A 17,748-nucleotide genomic window follows, 5' to 3' on the forward strand; every position below is an offset into this window, starting at 1 on the left:
GAGAGGAGGAGAGGGATATACACTTAAAAATGATCAAAAATGGCCGATATTAGTGTCGAATCCATAGTTTTCGGGTCGCTGAGATGAACAGTGACACTTCTGGTGTCATTTAAATCTAAATTCAGCTCCGCAACTGTGCGAGGAGGATATATATATATATATATATATATATATATATATATATATATATATATATATATATATATATATATATATATATATATATATATATATATATATATAATGGTCGAAAATGACCAATAGTGGAGTTTAGATCTTTCGATATAAAACGTTATATTGCATTGCCATTTAAATGAATTGACTCTTCGTGTATGAAAATGTATGTGGCTATAGCAAAATGTCCCATCTTAATTACGGTAGTCGTTTGTATATATTAACTATCGGTTTCACTAACGATAGTTAAAATAGATACATTATTAAGCATGCCCGTAGCTACTTAGAGCACACGGGGGCTGCTCCTAAAAAAATTAGCCTTCCAGTTAAAGATCAACACAAATTGCTTGATATGTTTTATATTAGGTTTATTAGTTTAAAAATATCATTCTTCGATTAGTGCTCGTTTTCGTCATTTCGGGGATCAAATAGAAAAAAGGTTGAAGTAACAGGGCGAGTGGAGGGGGCACAAAAGGACCGAAACCTAAGTAAGAAGGAATTTTAATCTAATTTCAACATTATTCATGATTTACATTAGGCATGATTTGACTAACAAAAGCTTTTAGAAAAAAAAAACTATGATGTAAGTTATTACATAAGAACAGCCTATATTCTGAATTAAATCATGATATATTTTGATCAGCTATTCTTTATAATCTCACTCGGTTGCACTCAACGTATAAAACATATTTTTGGTGAGAGCGATCATACTAAAACCAAATATGGCGTTTCATAATCAATCTTAAAATCATACTTGAATTTATGCTTAGTCTAGTGACAATTCTTTTCTTTTCTTTTTGAATCGCTATTCCAAATTTGTTTCTGCATGAAAGTAATGGGACTAATATCATATTATAAATAGCTCCTGTTAAATAATTTTAGTAGAGAGACTTAGATGCCCTAAATAATTTAAACTTTGAATTGAAAAGGACAAGGGTTATACTAAAAATGTCATATTTTCGAATATAGAAATACCTATATTGCTCCCAATGCTTAGGGAAACAAAGTAGTAAGTTCCTACATCGGTGTTTATACTGCTCATCTAAAGTATGACTATCATTATAAGAAAACGAAATATTGTAAGCTAGAATGGTGGTGTTTCTTGTAAACACTTGTTCAAGATAATACAGTACACATAAGTTTGTAATTCGCCAGTCAAGAGAACTAAAATGCCCAAACCAATGATCTAGAAGTGACCAACATGAACAGTTATAGTGAAATACCTGGCGTTGAAGATTCGGTAGTAGGCTGCTCAACAAGTAGCTGTGCCCTCCAACGAAATAATCCTGATTACGGGCCTGTTGTTAAGTACTATACTTAATGCGCGTTATGAGCTATTGTTCATTTCGCCAACGTCCACCGATGATAATGCGAGATAATAATTCCTTTTTGTTTCGCGAGTCATTAAAATATAAGAATTTCAAATTGTTTACAGATTTGTAACGTTCAAGTTTGTTAAAATTATTTGGAATGCTGAAGAAATATAGCTGTTTTAAGCTACTTTTGCTATGATAGCTTAACTGAATCACTATGAGATGGATAGAGGAATAATGTTATGTATGTACGTCGTACAAAGAGCATTTAATAAGTTTTGCACAGATATATTTTTATTAGTCGCAATATGATGATGAAATTTTAGGTGAGCGCATTTTGATCCTTTGGCTTCAAAATGATAATAATTGTTGTTTTCTATTATTCACAGGTAAACCATAATAGACACTGAAGTAAACATCAGGACCCGACAACGGTCGGTTATGAAATTCCTGTTTAAAACCGGCGATAAATCAGCCACACCAATTCATAGGAAGTTGGTTCTGGTTTATGGGGATCACACATTGAACCGTGACAGTATTAAACGTTGGTTCAGCGGTTTTAAAATCTAGACTTTCCAGGTCAGGCCAGAAAACTATAGCGTTCTTTTCCTGGGATCAGTGCGGTATCATTTTCATAGACTTTTTGGGACATGGTTCCACAATTAAGAAAGAGCGTTATTATTTGTCACTGGATAAGGTACAACGTACTCTTTGGACCAAGAGATCGGACCTCCAAGGTAAACTCCATCATGACAATGCCAAGCCTTATACAGCCATGATGATAAGCAGAAAATCATGAAAATGGGTTGGAAAGTCGTCCCTTAATTTCCCTATACTCCGGACTTGGCTCCTTCGGATTTCTTCTTGTTTGACCGTCTGAAGGCCGACGTGCGAGGAAAAACATTCGACAGTGACAAGATCCTTATTTCTTGCGTAAAATAGTGGTGTAAAATCAGCCATCCAAATTTTACCAAAGTACATTCAAGGCATAGAAAGAATGGTGGACGAGTTGTGTCACAGCAAATGGAGGCTACTTTGAGTAGTGTGGTCTTGTAGCAAAATATATTCACGTAAAATTTCATCATATTGCAATTAATAACAATATCACAACCATCTGTGCAGAAGTTGTTGAACGCTCTTTCTATATATGTAATGTAATACATGCGTTTGAAACTTTCCAGATCGCTGGAAATGATATGAATTTCCTCTCTGTTTCAAAGCATACTCGCACGCTTCAATTCCAGTGTTCTGTATTCAACAGAATTATTCTTTCTATTAATACATAATCATTTTCTTCGTTTACACGTGTTAGTACAGAATATTAATATGTTGTTACATAATGATAAAGACTCAGTAGAAAGTGATAAATGTTAAATATTACAGTATTCTTGAATGTTATTAACAGTAATAACAATAGTATTACGTATTACACATATTTTAAGGAGTACCTTAAAATGAACTAAAGAATATGACTTGTCGGTGATCATGAATGTACCCTAAAAGCTGAAATTTAAATTTTACCTTCCTTATTGTAGTTCTGCCCTAAGGTTTTTTTTTTTTTTTTTAAACCCAGGTCAGGAAAGTTGATATTCATACACAGAGTTGTTCCAAGTAGTGGATGCGATAAAAAGAACGATGAAAATGCGTGTTTGTGTTTATTACATATAGGGTATTGAGTGAAAAATGATTACAAAACACCTATTTAATTTAACAGTGACGGCTCGTAATGTGTAAAAATTAGAATGTTATCGCTGTAACCTAAGAGAAGAAAACTTTCATCAAACATAACTACAATACCTACTTAAAATTTCTAAGAAATTCAAATCGCCGCAAAAAGCTGTAGTTAAATTATCTTTGATATTACAGCAATAAAAATAAGAATTTGTGGGTATAAGATCAAAAATTGTTTTCCCATTATTACCGAAAAAAAATGCGTGAATAGAAGTAATAGTTCCTATACTTTCCATATATTTTGGGATTCATATACAATTACAGTATTAAGAATTAATGAAGTCCATGACCTCTAAATAGCTATCACTGTTTCCGTTCATAATTATCATTACAATATAACTGAAACTGTACCTTTAAACATGATGGTTACTACTTGTCAAAAGTTAATACTTTGTAATTTCATTTTACACTGTATATGGGACACTACTTGTTTGCCTTCAAGACTGAAAACCCAATAGCCAAGAAAAATAAATGGATTACGACGAGTGAGCGGTCATTGACCTTTATTTTCTCCTCCTCACCAGTAAAAGGATGTCCTTCCTCCTGAGAAATGGATAAAGAAAAGTAAATTACCTGAAATTCCTATGAAAGTTACAATTGTTTCTGGAATTACCTAAGAAACTTCTGGATATACAGATACAAGAATACTAACAGTTCTAACAAAACAAAACGAAAACATTATTATTATTATTATTATTATTATTATTATTATTATTATTATTATTATTATTATTATTATTATTATTATTATTATTATTATTAACTTCCTGTTTTTTTTTCGGACGAATTATATACATTCAGCTGGATCAAGTGTGGTCAACGAATCGGCAACAGCTCACCAATTAATTGGTTGGTTGATTAATTTTGAGGTTAACGCCTATATTCACCACTGATGTAATATGAGACGTATACCTGCAGTTTAACGGGGGTTCCTAACCAAATGAGCTCCAACTGGGAATCGAAACCGACTCTCCTGCATCCAAGTCGCGAATTTTAATTTAACCACGGCGGAACTCTAAAATTTCTTTAGAATGCTGGATCAGTGCTGAAGATTCTGTATCGCAACAGGATATTGTCCTGAGGATCGCGTGCATATGTTAATCAAAGGTACTATACATGAGCTTACTTTCTAACGAAGCAAGCTGCAGAATTATTGTACTAAAATTATTAGTGATAAAAGAGAATGTATTTACTAATCTTAAATGTCCTAAATTCCTCCAGAGCTGCATAATTGTTACAGCAGTATTAGCCAATATGCTACTTAGAATAACAAGATATATTTGTATATACAGTACAATCCTTAATTTTGTAGCATAAAAGTGATTAATACATTTTATAGCTTTATAACCTAAGCATTATGGGATACAAGCTACTGCTACACTGTAGCAATCTCATTGTAAAAGCACAGGAACAAAAAAAGAAACACAAAAATTACATAACCTTTTCAACATGATGTCACACGCCACATGCAGGTAGTGAGTATTTGACTAGGAGGCAGACAAGGAGAGAGAAAGAAACACACAAACTCTACTGTTAGATTAATTGCTTAAGAGGTCATCCAGTGAAAACTCCAGAGGTCAAGGACGGAACTCAAGGTTCACTACTACAATTCTTACTGTGGTTGAGATGGTCATGATATGTATAAATTAAACAAATGACCATATTATTATTATTATTATTATTATTATTATTATTATTATTATTGAAATAATCTACCTAGATGTAAATAAGTTACTACGATGACCATATTTTCAATATATACCCCTTTTGTTAGATTAAGTATCCAGAAGAGTAATTTCTTTTAATTTTTATCATAGCTAAAGAACTAAATGTATAAACCGTATTAGTAGTGTTTGACTTACTCTACTATTCTTCGTGTTTTTTTTTTTTTTTTTTTAGTAATTAAGGAAATAAAATAAAATTTTCCTAAAATTGTTATTGACATTTTTACAAGAATGTGAAAGTTCTTTTTACCTTCATCAAAACAAATTAAGGGATGTGAAATACTACTAGTACTAGCATTACTACTACTGTGGTGGGGTCGTAGAGAATCTGAGTATCAGGAACACGGATATCACGCATAAAACTAAGTAATTATGGGTTCATTACGAAGATACTTGCACATGTCAACTAATATTTCTTTTATAGGAAAGTTCCCTGGTTTCTTACAGCGCCTAAAAGCCAAACCTCTGATAGAGGTTGTATCTGTATAGAGGATAATCAATGCATGAACAATATGCTTTATAATAGACGGTCAGTTAAATTACGCGGCGATGATATACAAATTTTTCTACTGCTTTCTTGTTCTAGAAGTTATGTAACTTCTGGTATGAGTTCAGCCTATGAAGGCTCACTTGTTTGGTGTACGAGATAACTGCAGAAACAATGTGTTTTCTTAACGTCATAGACTCAATCTATTTTCTATTTTTTTAATGGATATAAGAATGAAATAAATAAGTGAATATATTCAGCAGTTCGACAGTATATAATTAAAAGATACTTAAACTTTAAAGAATAATTCTGAATATTTTTTGGTAAGCAAAATTCTTGTGATGCACTTTTTGTTCTATGTTATGATCGTCTCTGAAGTTGTGCCTGGGGTTTGCCAGAAAAGAGGACTGTTGAAAACATGTTAATAGTAAATTAAAATATTTATGTTTTATCAAACTAATACTCATATTCTGGTTACACCTTCAATTGACTTGCACATTCTATTCAGTTACACATAGCACGATACTAGCTCTATATTTAAAACATGATGTAATAAACTGTGCCATACTTTCTACATTTGAACATTGGTTTCCATAAGCGTTGTCATTTCATAGTTAAGCAGAAATACGATAGTTTTAGGACATACCTTTATCACCACTCTTATATGTAATTTTTGTAATAATCATAATTATTATCATTATTTCTGAACAGGAAATGATTTGAAATGTAAAGAAACTGGGCTTATTTCGCAAGTAATGCTGTTAATCGTGTCAACTTGAGTAAAGTAGCCTACATACCCAGGACAGAACTAAATAATCTTTACGTGTTATTCATGAGACCAGTTTCTATCCATATAAGCAACGTTTACATGGATACTTGCATATCTACTCACGCATCATTTGATACTCAACAAATTATTTATCTGAATGTTTTATATATATATATATATATATATATATATATATATATATATATATATATATATATATATATATATATATATATATATATATATATATATATATATATATATATATATGGAATTCCAACAGCCTTGAGATCCTGTACTACAGTACTCTTACTGGAACACTGAACCCGTCAGACACGTTTGTTGAAGATTCTTCATGGTCACATTTTATTTTTTTAAAATAAATAATAGGCATTACCACTTTCGCTATCTGCATGGGATTTAATTTTCGGCTGAAAAAAAAAAACAAACTATTGAAGTGAATATATACTTATGCGCATATTCTTTGTGAATTATAAATTTATTAGATCAAATAAATTGAAGAATTAGCCATAATGAAAGTGTTTTAGTTCATGGTCATAATTTAATTCTTGTAGATTAATGATTATGTCTTTTATTTAATGCCCGACTTCGGAAGATTAAATAAAGGCTGTATGACATGCAATATTAAACTTGTTATTTGTGATGTTATAAGTTGGATGAGCATAATCATTATCAAATTAAAATGTGTGATAGTTTTATATATACTAAAATGTTTATATAGTTTAGGCTATTTCTATCTACATATACAGTATGTCTGCTGCTTTACTTATCGTAGTATATTTAATAAAGGCACTTAGGGCCTCTGATTCGATCCCACTCCCAACAAGTGGGCTTTCTGGTAGACAAACACCGTGTGCATGGGTTTTCTCAGGGCTCTCCTGTTTCATCTCACTTTCGTCATCTCACAATTATTATCCATCTCATCACAAGCACATCTTAGCCTGGGTGCATAATCGTTGGACGTTAAACTTTAAAAATACTAATAACAGTTATGCTAATGAAAATTAATATTAATGAACAAGGAAAAGGGGACAAGATGGCTCAATGCTAGTGCTCACCCCTAGTACAAGAGGTACTTGGTTCAACGCCGAGACAAGCAAAAATATGACGGACAGAATACAGAGGTTCTTCGGAATTTTCCGCTTTCTTGTAATTTTCTCATCTTTCCTGATCTATCTCTTGTTTCACTTCATTATATATCGGTCTCTAGGTCATAGGATATAATCGTGTAACTTTGATCTCATTTACAAAAAAAGGAAAATCAAGTAATGAGTAGATTCCAGTGATCGAATCGGGACGGTATGAATCGGTATGGAATACTGGTAGTAAATTAAGATATGAAAAACATACTAGCTATAAAAAATTTTCAAATAAGCTCTAACATGTTGATGCATACCTAACAAATCTATGTACACAAGTACACTACTGGTAATTTATTTCCAGTTCAACCACTGGTAGATTCAGATGGGAAAATGCAACAACAATGCATTTGCTGAAATGAAATGTAATCAATTTACAGTATAAACTTTTTAATACTTTTATAACTTACTTATTTTTAGTTACGGAGAAAAAATAATATGGCACACGAGATTTTTGCCGAGTTTAATCTCTTTTTTATTTTAAATCAAGGTCATAGATCCTATAACACATAAGCCATATGCGTATGTCTTCCTGTACCAATCCTTCCCACCGATCTAGTGACTAGTGCGTTCTCCTGTTGAAAAGCATTAACCACATTACAATGATTGGAGTTTCACCCTATACTATTGGTTAACGTCTTATACAGCTTTGGTGCTGAAAAGAAACGCTAAAACAAATAAATAAACAAACATCTTCTTATATCAAAGGCGGGATGTTTATCATTCAGCTACGGGACAGTTCTGATTAGACTATTCAGATGCTATGTCAACTCTATCAAAATAAAGCAGCTTCTTATTAAATGTCATACTAAAACTACCATTGATTGCAAACATTAAAGATCAACAACACTTACACGATTACTTTTCTGGGTCTGTTTGTTACTCGTAATTTCTTCGGAGGAAGTACAAATGGATGAAAACTTTACGGTAAATGCCATGGAAACATGATTCATACCTTTTTCTTGTTTCCGGAGCGATATGTGAACGTGGTCGGTGTATTAGGCAACAAAGGAAATAGGTCCTTCCGCCTTACTACCTTTGTTTTTATTTGAAAAACAACTTCCATTCCTGCTGAAACAGTGTATGCAGATATACATGAAGTTAACAATTTTGAGTGATAAAAGCTCGGAAACTTCCTCCTCAGTGATTATAATTGGTAGTTATCATACATGATTCCATTATACAGAAGTTTCTTCATTTATAAGTCTTCCTACCAGCACTGAATACTTTACATTACACATTGCTACCTGCACAGGACTAGAAGTAATCCGTTTTGATTACATTTCAGTTTCACATATTTAGAAAGTGAGAGTTGAATTGTTTTCTTTCCTTTTTTACTATGTTCATTCTGTGCATGTAGTGTAATCTTTAAACGGAAAAAGGCGTATAACAGAAGGGCGAGGGAGGTAGGAGAAGATACATCATGCATAACAGAAATATGTTTTTACGGATAGGATTGAAAGTTTTTGGTGTTTCACTTGATTTAAAATCCAATCTGATGATATTACAAAAGTTGATAAAATTAAGATTTAAATAATATGGACTGTGGTCAAGGTCGTCCGATGGATAGTGCAAGTTCCACTAGACCCCAAGCTTGCGATGCCCTGCCCCATAGGAGGAAAGAGTTACGCTCTTTACGAAAAATAACAAATTTTTCTATTTCGAATTCATTTTTGGGATTCAAAATATTTAGAGATGATAACCTATCATATTATATGACATTTTTTAACGATTATATACTATTAATGTCGCGAAATGTACATTCACAGTTAGATATCACTAGCTCTATCAAAATATGAAGAAGTCAAGGAGCAAAATAATTTATTCATGCTGGATATGAAATTTTCACCTACACTCTGCAATTTTATTTTGTCTCAGGCCCAGTAAATCAACGGGACGGCTCTGATTGTGGACACCATCAAATATATCCCTGCAGAGCAATGCGTTACGTTCCTGAATTGTTAGGAGAACATGGAAATATTTATAACCACAGTTTCAACTGTTTTCCTTTGGCCATTGCTCTGGTGTTTATCTCGCGCACTTCTCATATTCCTTATAAGAGACGTCGAAAGAACTGGCTGAAAGAGGTATCAAATTGTACTTTTTCTTACTATAACTTTGTTCAAGAGTGATCCATAATATAAACTAACCACTTCAGATATTGATTATCCCTTAAATAATATGGTGTTAATACGGTGTTCTTGGAATTAATTAAGAGAAATAAAAATATTTTAAAATCTAAAATATTCTCTTTTTCGTTTTCTACATTGCTCTATCATTTTCCTGATAGACTTTTAAGGTCACTCTTCCAAAATTAACTTGTTCGAGACGGAAAACACTCTTCTAGTACCATTTTCTAAAACATTTTATAAGGCTTTGTCTATATAGTTCACTTGTTTTTAGTCCAAATCATTTTGAGAACTGTGAAATCAGATGGGTAATTGTCCAGTAAATATGGTAAGTGGAATATGGAATTCGTCCAGACTTTGTAATGTCATTCTCGTTGTATGTGGCCGAGCTTTTCCTGGTGGAAGAACTCCATTTATCTTGAAACCAAAGATGTTTTATGTTTTTTTTTTTTTTTTTTGTTTGTTTTTCTTCTAGCATTGACTTTAGCCGCTCAAGCTTCTTGCAGTAGAACTGTTTTGTTATTGTTTGATTTGGATTTAAAAGTTCAAAGTGGACCAAATCTTTCATATCCCACCAAACAGGTAACAACACTTTACATGGGTGAAGACTCACTTTAGCCTAGGATGTCGGTGTTTCTCATTTCCCTAACACTGTCTTTGTCGCTTGACAGACAGTTGTAGAGAACTCATTTCTAGTCACCAGTCACTATTTGGTTCGAAAAGAGGTTCATTCCTTAGATGTAACAGTTAAGAAGAGCACGCATTCACTCTCGGAGCACGATTAAACTCGGGAAGTTTGTAAGGAATGTATTCAGTCAATTTACTGACTTATCCAATGTCATGCAGGTGTTGTAAATGCCCAAATCCAAATTTTTGGCTAGTCCCCGAATGGCTATTCCACCAGAGTTTGCAGGACGTCTTCGTCGAGTTCTACAGATCTTCCACAATGAGACTTGTTTATACTGAACTGCATTCTTCAAATCTTGAACAAAGAATAAGAAAGAGTAAACCGTATAGCAAGCTGATGCGTATAGTCTATCCTTTCTTCCTCTGATACTTAGTTCATGCGATTGAAAAAACCCACATTATTTATAGGATGAACCAATATTTTCCTTTTAGTGAAGGAAATAAATCTCTATGATCATATTTAATAAGCTGCACATAAATATCCTTATATGGTAGACTCTAATTAAAATTTCGACTATTAATCTTACTTCTTATAAGACCTAGGTTATACAATGTACCTTTTCATGCTACCGCGTGTACTTTCTATGTACATGTTCTGGCCTCTGATCCTGAATGGGACTAACATCAGGGAATAAAATCTCGAGTGATAGTTGGAATTTCACTTTAAAAAGTAGATTCTGTCTTTGTCTGTAACCTTCCTGCTGAAAGGCAACGTCAATCAGTTAATTAACTGAAGATAAAGTGGCTTGGGAATATCAATCACAGAAAGTAATAAATGAATGAAACTCAATCTATTTCTACCTAAGTAAGTAGCTAATTTCATAGTAAGACTATTCATGGCTTTGGATTGATTGTTTTAACAAAAGAGACACTGACCAAAGCTTAAAACCCACTTTATTTTAAATTATAATTTGTACTGTTTCGGATATCTAGCATATCCTTCTTCAGACACTATCGACAATAAATGAAAATACAGACATATATATAAATATTGTTATGACAAAGTTTAAATTCTTTAACCGTCATATATATAGTCATTGTTATGAACTATATGAATTGTTATTTTATAACAATAACTATATATATGACGGTTAAAGAATTTAAACTTTGTCATAACAATATTTATATATATGTCTGTATTTTCATTTATTTTCGATAGTGTCTGAAGAAGGATATGCTAGATATCCGAAACAGTTACAAATTATAATTTAAAATAAAGTAGGTTTTAAGCTTTGGTCAGTGTCTAATTTGCATGTATAGCAGTTCTAAGGTACAAGAATAAAGAATGTAACGAAGAGTCATCAAATAAAGTTTTGTAGAAATGGATAATTGCAATTTAAACCAATAAGTGAAATATGTCTTATACAAGCGATGTATGGAAACTTAATTAAAAACAAATACATATAAATGTCTGCAGAACATAGATAACGGAGTAGATATACTCGTCTTCTTGGTAATTGGTTTTTAGCTTTCATATATTAGCGGAGAGCCTTTTACGTTCGTCTAGTAGGTAGCGAAATTTGAAAAGAAAATCAATAAGATGTTAGTAAACTTGGGGAAAGGGCTGTGAAGAACATGGGATGAAAATAAATGTTGGAAAGACAAAAGCCATGGTAATGAGGACAAAACGAGTGGTGTCAAATGTAGAAGTAGAAGGAAAGAAAATAGAACAGGTGACTAGTTTTCGACACTTACGTGGTATTAATAGTGATGATGTGAAGTGTGAACGTTAAATAAAATGAAGAATAGGAATGGTGAAAGAAGCTTTTAGGAGGAGGAAGACAATAATATTTTGTGGGATCTTGAATAAAGAGTTGAGAGAAAGACTCATAAAATACTTCGTGTGGAGTACCCTATTGTATGGATCAGACACATAGATAGTATGCTAAAATGATGAAGAACGACTGGAAGCTTTCGAAACGTGGGTGTGAAGAAGAATGGGGAGAACTAACTGGTTCGAGAGGAAAAGGAATGAGAGAGTGTTAGAAATGGTGGGAGAGAAAATAAAATTTTAGAAATTATTAAAAAAGAGGAAGAGAAACTGGTTGGGACATTGGCTAAGAAGGAACTGTATTGTGAAGGACATGCTAGAGGGTATGGTAGCAGGAAAGAGAGGTTGGGGGCGAAGGAGATTTCAATTAATGGACGATATCAAACCTGAAAATTCGTACGTGAAGACGAAGTTAGTGGAAGAAGGTGGAAGTTTCTCAGTTGCGGCAAATGACCTGCCAATAATGGCAGAATACCTATGATGATGATGATGAGTGGGTAGCGCATGCTTCTTTGGTGCACATGGTCCCGGGTTCGATTCCAGTTGGGAGAGGATTAAAAAATTTAAATACATTATGGTGATTCAGATCTTACCTTAAACTGTAGACCCACATCTCATATAGTCTCGGGGCTGAGACGGGACGATAAACTTTAACGAACAAGCAATATTAGAAGGGAGAAACGTTAAAGTTGTTTATCTAGAGAGAATACGTGCCTTTAACTGTTCCAAAGGATACCAAAAATTTATTTACGTTATTTAATACGCTTAAAGTGGAATTTCCATAGGGAAGAAGAAACAGACCCACGGCGAGAACCTGGAAACACGCTCTACCTTAAAATTTTTCTGTTCTGTAAATGACGCCGAAGAAAGGTTTTGTCCCCCTTCTCTTAAGTTTATAGTTGGTACAGTACAAGCTAGAATTGAATTTTCTATTACCCATTAATTTAGTATCTCTCTTTCATTCATGTTTCGTAAAGTATGTATGTGTAAGGCTACTGTGAGTGTATAATGTGAATGAAACTTTAAAGGTGATATAACAATTTGAAAAGATTAGAAGGCTGTCATATTCTTAAACCTTTCCTCCAGAAAACATTCGTGAGAGAAAACCTTTTCCTTTTCATCTTTCGCAAGGAGAAAATCCCTCTGTTCTCAAGTAATTTTCCACTTTTCATATTTGAGTTTAAAATTAAGAATGTATTTTTTTTCTAATTTTTACGTGTTTTTATTTTTAAAATGTAATTTTGTGTCATACATATACTTACTCAAAATATTCTGTGTCATATTTTGTAGTTGCTCAATAACCCTCATAGTATAAACGTGAGCATAATATGCAAAAGAATAGCTAAATTAATTTTGAACTTTAAACTACACTTGTAATATAGTAATATCGTTATTTGGAGAATTTCCTGAAGATATTGTTTCAAGTTCATACGCAATAGAATAGATACACTGAATATATCCACAAATCTTTAATTAAAAGAAATCTAGCTACTAGAAAATGAAAACTATTTCAATCAAAAGATGATTGTAAAGAAAATCATCTTTCCTTTCCAAGATGATTTGGGAAAGAAAAAGAAGGAAATCAATAGTTATAACTCTTATTTGATTATGCTCTTTTGTTATACATACATACATACATACATACATATATATATATATATATATATATATATATATATATATATATATATATATATATATATATATATATATATATATATATATATATATATATATATATAGATAGATAGATAGATAGATAGATAGATAGATAGATATAGATATTAATACTGTACTTCCGAGACATGTGTGTTTCCTATTTTCTTGCTGTCTAGCGCGTTTGTAATACGTTATATGTGTCAAATGTGTTAGTCTGATCATTTTTTTTTCTTCATTTGCGTACAGTACCTGCATGATGTAGCTTCGTAATCTGTGGTTTTCCAGATTAAATCATTGAGGCCGGCATTTTAACTCAAGTTTTCCGTTATTTTTCTCTCAATCAACCAGACCATATACATGAATGGTACCTTCCTATCTATTTTCCTTTCAATATTAATTGTGTTATTACTATTCTGTACCTCCACTGTAAAATGATCTTCGGGAAGATTACAAGTGTAAGCAAATACATGTTAGAAGACGCATATATTTGTTATTTGGCAAATAAAAAACCAAAAATGTTTGGATATTTTTTAAATGACTATAATTTTCAGCCATAATTGTGAAGTTTAAAAATCACAGAATTTTTTAGTAGGAAGAATATAATATAATATAATAATAATAATATAATCTAATAATAATATAATATAATATACCTATACACCACGAATAGAAAAAATACTCTTAACGTAAATATGTAGCAGTCAGCAATATGAAAGAAAAAATCACCAGTCTCTGCAACCACAAATTTGTAAATTATGTTTTCCTTAAATTGTATTTGAGGAAGGTCTACATTTAACACTTTTCCTACCACCAAATCATTAAAATACGCCACCCCTTATTGTCAATTAATACCGTTGAGAATTTCAGACAGTGGAATGAATAATCAATATTTAATTGGAAGTGGAAAAAATTAAATTAAATCTGTAGTTTTAATACCCACGGTTATGCTCTTTAGGTGAAAGGAGATTAGTAGTTATTGAAAGTGAATGACTGTGAAATAATTAGATGAATGATAGTTTTGAAGAAAAGTGGCGAACCCCGAGAAAACTCATGGACATAATTTTGTCTACCACAAACTCACATGGCCTGTAACGGAACCAGGAACCCCTTGCACAAGAGATAAACATTGAAAAAAAAAAAAAAAAAAAAAACATGCCTCTCCCCGAAGGAAAAACATCTATAGTAATTAAAATAATTGAATCGAGTGTGGTGAAGCTTAATATTCGACTCGATCGTCAATTGTGTATCTTTCTGTCCGTCTGTTCCACGATAACTCGATATTGAAGATAACCTGTAATTAGATATATGTGGATGTAAGGAGAATAAAAATCTTAAACCCCAGAACTTAAACAGAAGAACCTGTTAAGTACACTTTGGCTGGAGACGTTTTGAAATACGCAGGAATCCAAGAACTAAGAGCAAGAAGATAGGCATTTAGATATTTTCATTTTATTATTGAAATAATGTTCTATGTGTGCAAATATTTCTGTCTTCTACGTTTTTTTTTAAGAGAATGTGCAAATTCTCTAGTGTTTCTCAGTCATAGATGTTCTTCAGATTAAAGTTCCATTCCCCTAACAAATGTTAAATTAACGCCTCTATACTTTTTTTTATAGTATATAATGTTTCACGCGGCAGAAACGTTTCATTGGATTGATAAATATTTTTACCTCTGTTACTTTCCATTATCTGTGTCACTAAAATCAAAATTGTGTTCATTAAACAAACAAACAAATAAAAACACAAATAACGTTTTATGTTTACAGCGAGAAAGCTCTAATTATAATTTACACTATTTATTTAAGAAATTAACATGTGTGCAGATAAAACTGACATTAGAAGCATTAGAATGAAAAATTTGCAAAGGCGTGCACACGGGAAGCAAGATGTATAACTACCTCCTTTGCTATTTGGCATCCTACAAATCTATAAAGCAACATCAAATTTTGAAAACAAATTCACTTACTTAATCTGAAGTGGCCCCAGTATAGGAGATTGTCCCGTCGAATCGGAGGTCTACGCATTCTTGTGGTGTTGGAATACATTTTTATTAGAAGAAACTTCATGGCGTATATTTAGAGACCTCAGTGTTTACCTAATTAAGTTGTGAATGACCAGCTTCGGGATTCGGGTCGGTCATTTCAATTGCAAAGCAAGAACTTCAGTCATGCTTTTGTTTTGTTAATTTATTGAAAGTTAGCGTAAATTTGCAACACCAAGGTTATGTAGGACCTGAGCTTACAATATGAAGTGGAATCCAAACGGGCGTATGCATCCAATACTCTCCCACCGGGAATTGAACCCGGGATCCTATGCTCAAAGGTTTGCGTGCTAGCGTGCATTAGACTAGCAGGGAGAGTATAATTATAAAAATGCGTTTATGTAGAAATAAACAACTTGTTTCTGATTCAATGATCACTTGACTAAATAAGAAAAGAAAAGCATTAATCATGCTAATGTGCATTACAAAAGATTAACAACCTTTTATACATAAAAAAAAAGTAATTATCGGGAAGTTGAAAACTAACGGAACTATATGGTTTAACAAAGAGAGACGAAAAGAAAAGAAGAGAAAAAATACATTAGAAAAACAACAAAAAGAAATGACATTCGACAATCATGAAGCGTAACCTCGTCAGCCAAGCAGAGAAAAGGCAAGAAACAGGTCAATGTTGGTCGCGTGAGTTTACATGGCTCAGAAAAAAGTAAATAAACATTGAGAACGAAAGTAAAAATAAATCTCAAAAGGAAAAGGAAAATATACCTAGTCGTAATAGTTAAATAAAAATGAATAATATATTTTCTTACCTTTGTTCAACTGAGATGTTGCCATTATCCAATTCCGGCACATAGCACCAATGATCCGGTGTAAGCGTGATAAAAATTTGCGTAAAATAAACAAATGCCACGAAGAACGAAAATGGTGCTAGTAGTAGGAACAAAATTCTTTGGTACAGTCCAAATTCTCCAAGATATGGCAATATGTCGTCAAAATCTAGTATATTCTTCTCTCCCATATTTGAAAACTAATTATAGAAACAGGGCGTAACACACAACGTAATATCATACAACTGTTTAATATAATAATATTTGTCTTTTAGAAGATTAATTAATGAAGTGAAGATCGTGTAAAGGATTTTTTTTTCACTGACCACTAATTAATGAACACACTGAAGCAACAAAGTTGTTGTAGATTTTCTTTTTTTTTCTTTAAAGAAAATAAATAGGTGCAAAACTGAGTTAAAAAAAAAAAAGCAAACTTGGTGTCACACAGATCGATGGTTAGTTAAATGTCTCACATATCTTATTACCATTTATGTCCAAATTCTTTTCGTAAACACAGTAATGAAGGCGTATATTCAAACTCCAAAGTGTAAAAAGAAAAAAGTAAACAGCAACAAAATAACTAAACTAAAACTTTCTCTTGTAAAATGCACTTCTTTTTTCTTTTTTTAACTATAGTGCTGTTGCAAAGTGATTGATAGATTACCGGACGAGCTCGTAAGAATCTGATTGAGCTCGTGTCAAGGAATGAAAGGCACCCGACTAGCAAGGGTTATCTTATGTATTCGAGTAAACATGATGGGAAGAAAAATAAACGGGGAGAGGGGAAGGATCGGAAGGATAAGAGTAAGCAACGTGTATCCTATCGAATATTTGTGACGTTCATTGTAGAAGGGAGAAAATCCCTCTTTCCAGACATTGGTTCTGACTTGAGCGCCACTCCTATCTAAGCATGCGCACAGCGACCGTAAGACATGTACGTCATAGCACAGGTACTTTTTATAGTTGCACCAGCACTTTTAACAACAAAATTCGTAGATTTGTCGATAGATGGCAGGATATTGAATGATAAGTGCTGCACTTTTTTTTTCTTAATTGGCAGTGGCACACTTTTCAGTTACTGTTCATATCAAACCATGACCTTGCTAACGTTTGGGTGCTAAAGCAACCTTGTATTACCTATCAACCGATAGCCAATCGAGTTTATAAAGAAGAAAGGAAACGATTTTTTTTCTTACTTTCCTTGTTTAGAATGGAAGCGAATAATTTTCGCCACGTGCTTTTGATCATTTTCCTCTGTTAATTACCTGTTAGCTTATGTTGGTTAACCTTGCTTATCTTTTGACACGCCTATATAATC

At 32.6% G+C, this 17,748-nt stretch overlaps 1 protein-coding gene across 1 annotated transcript in view; it reads right to left on the reverse strand.

The window, feature by feature from the left end:
• Window positions 1-17,249, reverse strand: part of LOC145660535 (organic cation transporter protein) — a 144,659-nt gene extending 127,410 nt beyond the window's left edge. Inside the window, exon 1 of the mRNA XM_081725726.1 lies at window positions 16,413-17,249. Coding sequence (XP_081581852.1) covers window positions 16,413-16,621 — 209 coding nt within the window. The 5' untranslated portion in view covers window positions 16,622-17,249. The remainder of the gene's footprint in view (window positions 1-16,412) is intronic.
• Between the last annotated feature and the right edge of the window lie 499 nt (window positions 17,250-17,748).

The sequence above is a fragment of the Thermobia domestica genome, chromosome 1 (genome assembly GCF_964235325.1).
Source record: "Thermobia domestica chromosome 1, izTheDome1.hap1.1, whole genome shotgun sequence".
NCBI lineage: Eukaryota > Metazoa > Arthropoda > Insecta > Zygentoma > Lepismatidae > Thermobia > Thermobia domestica.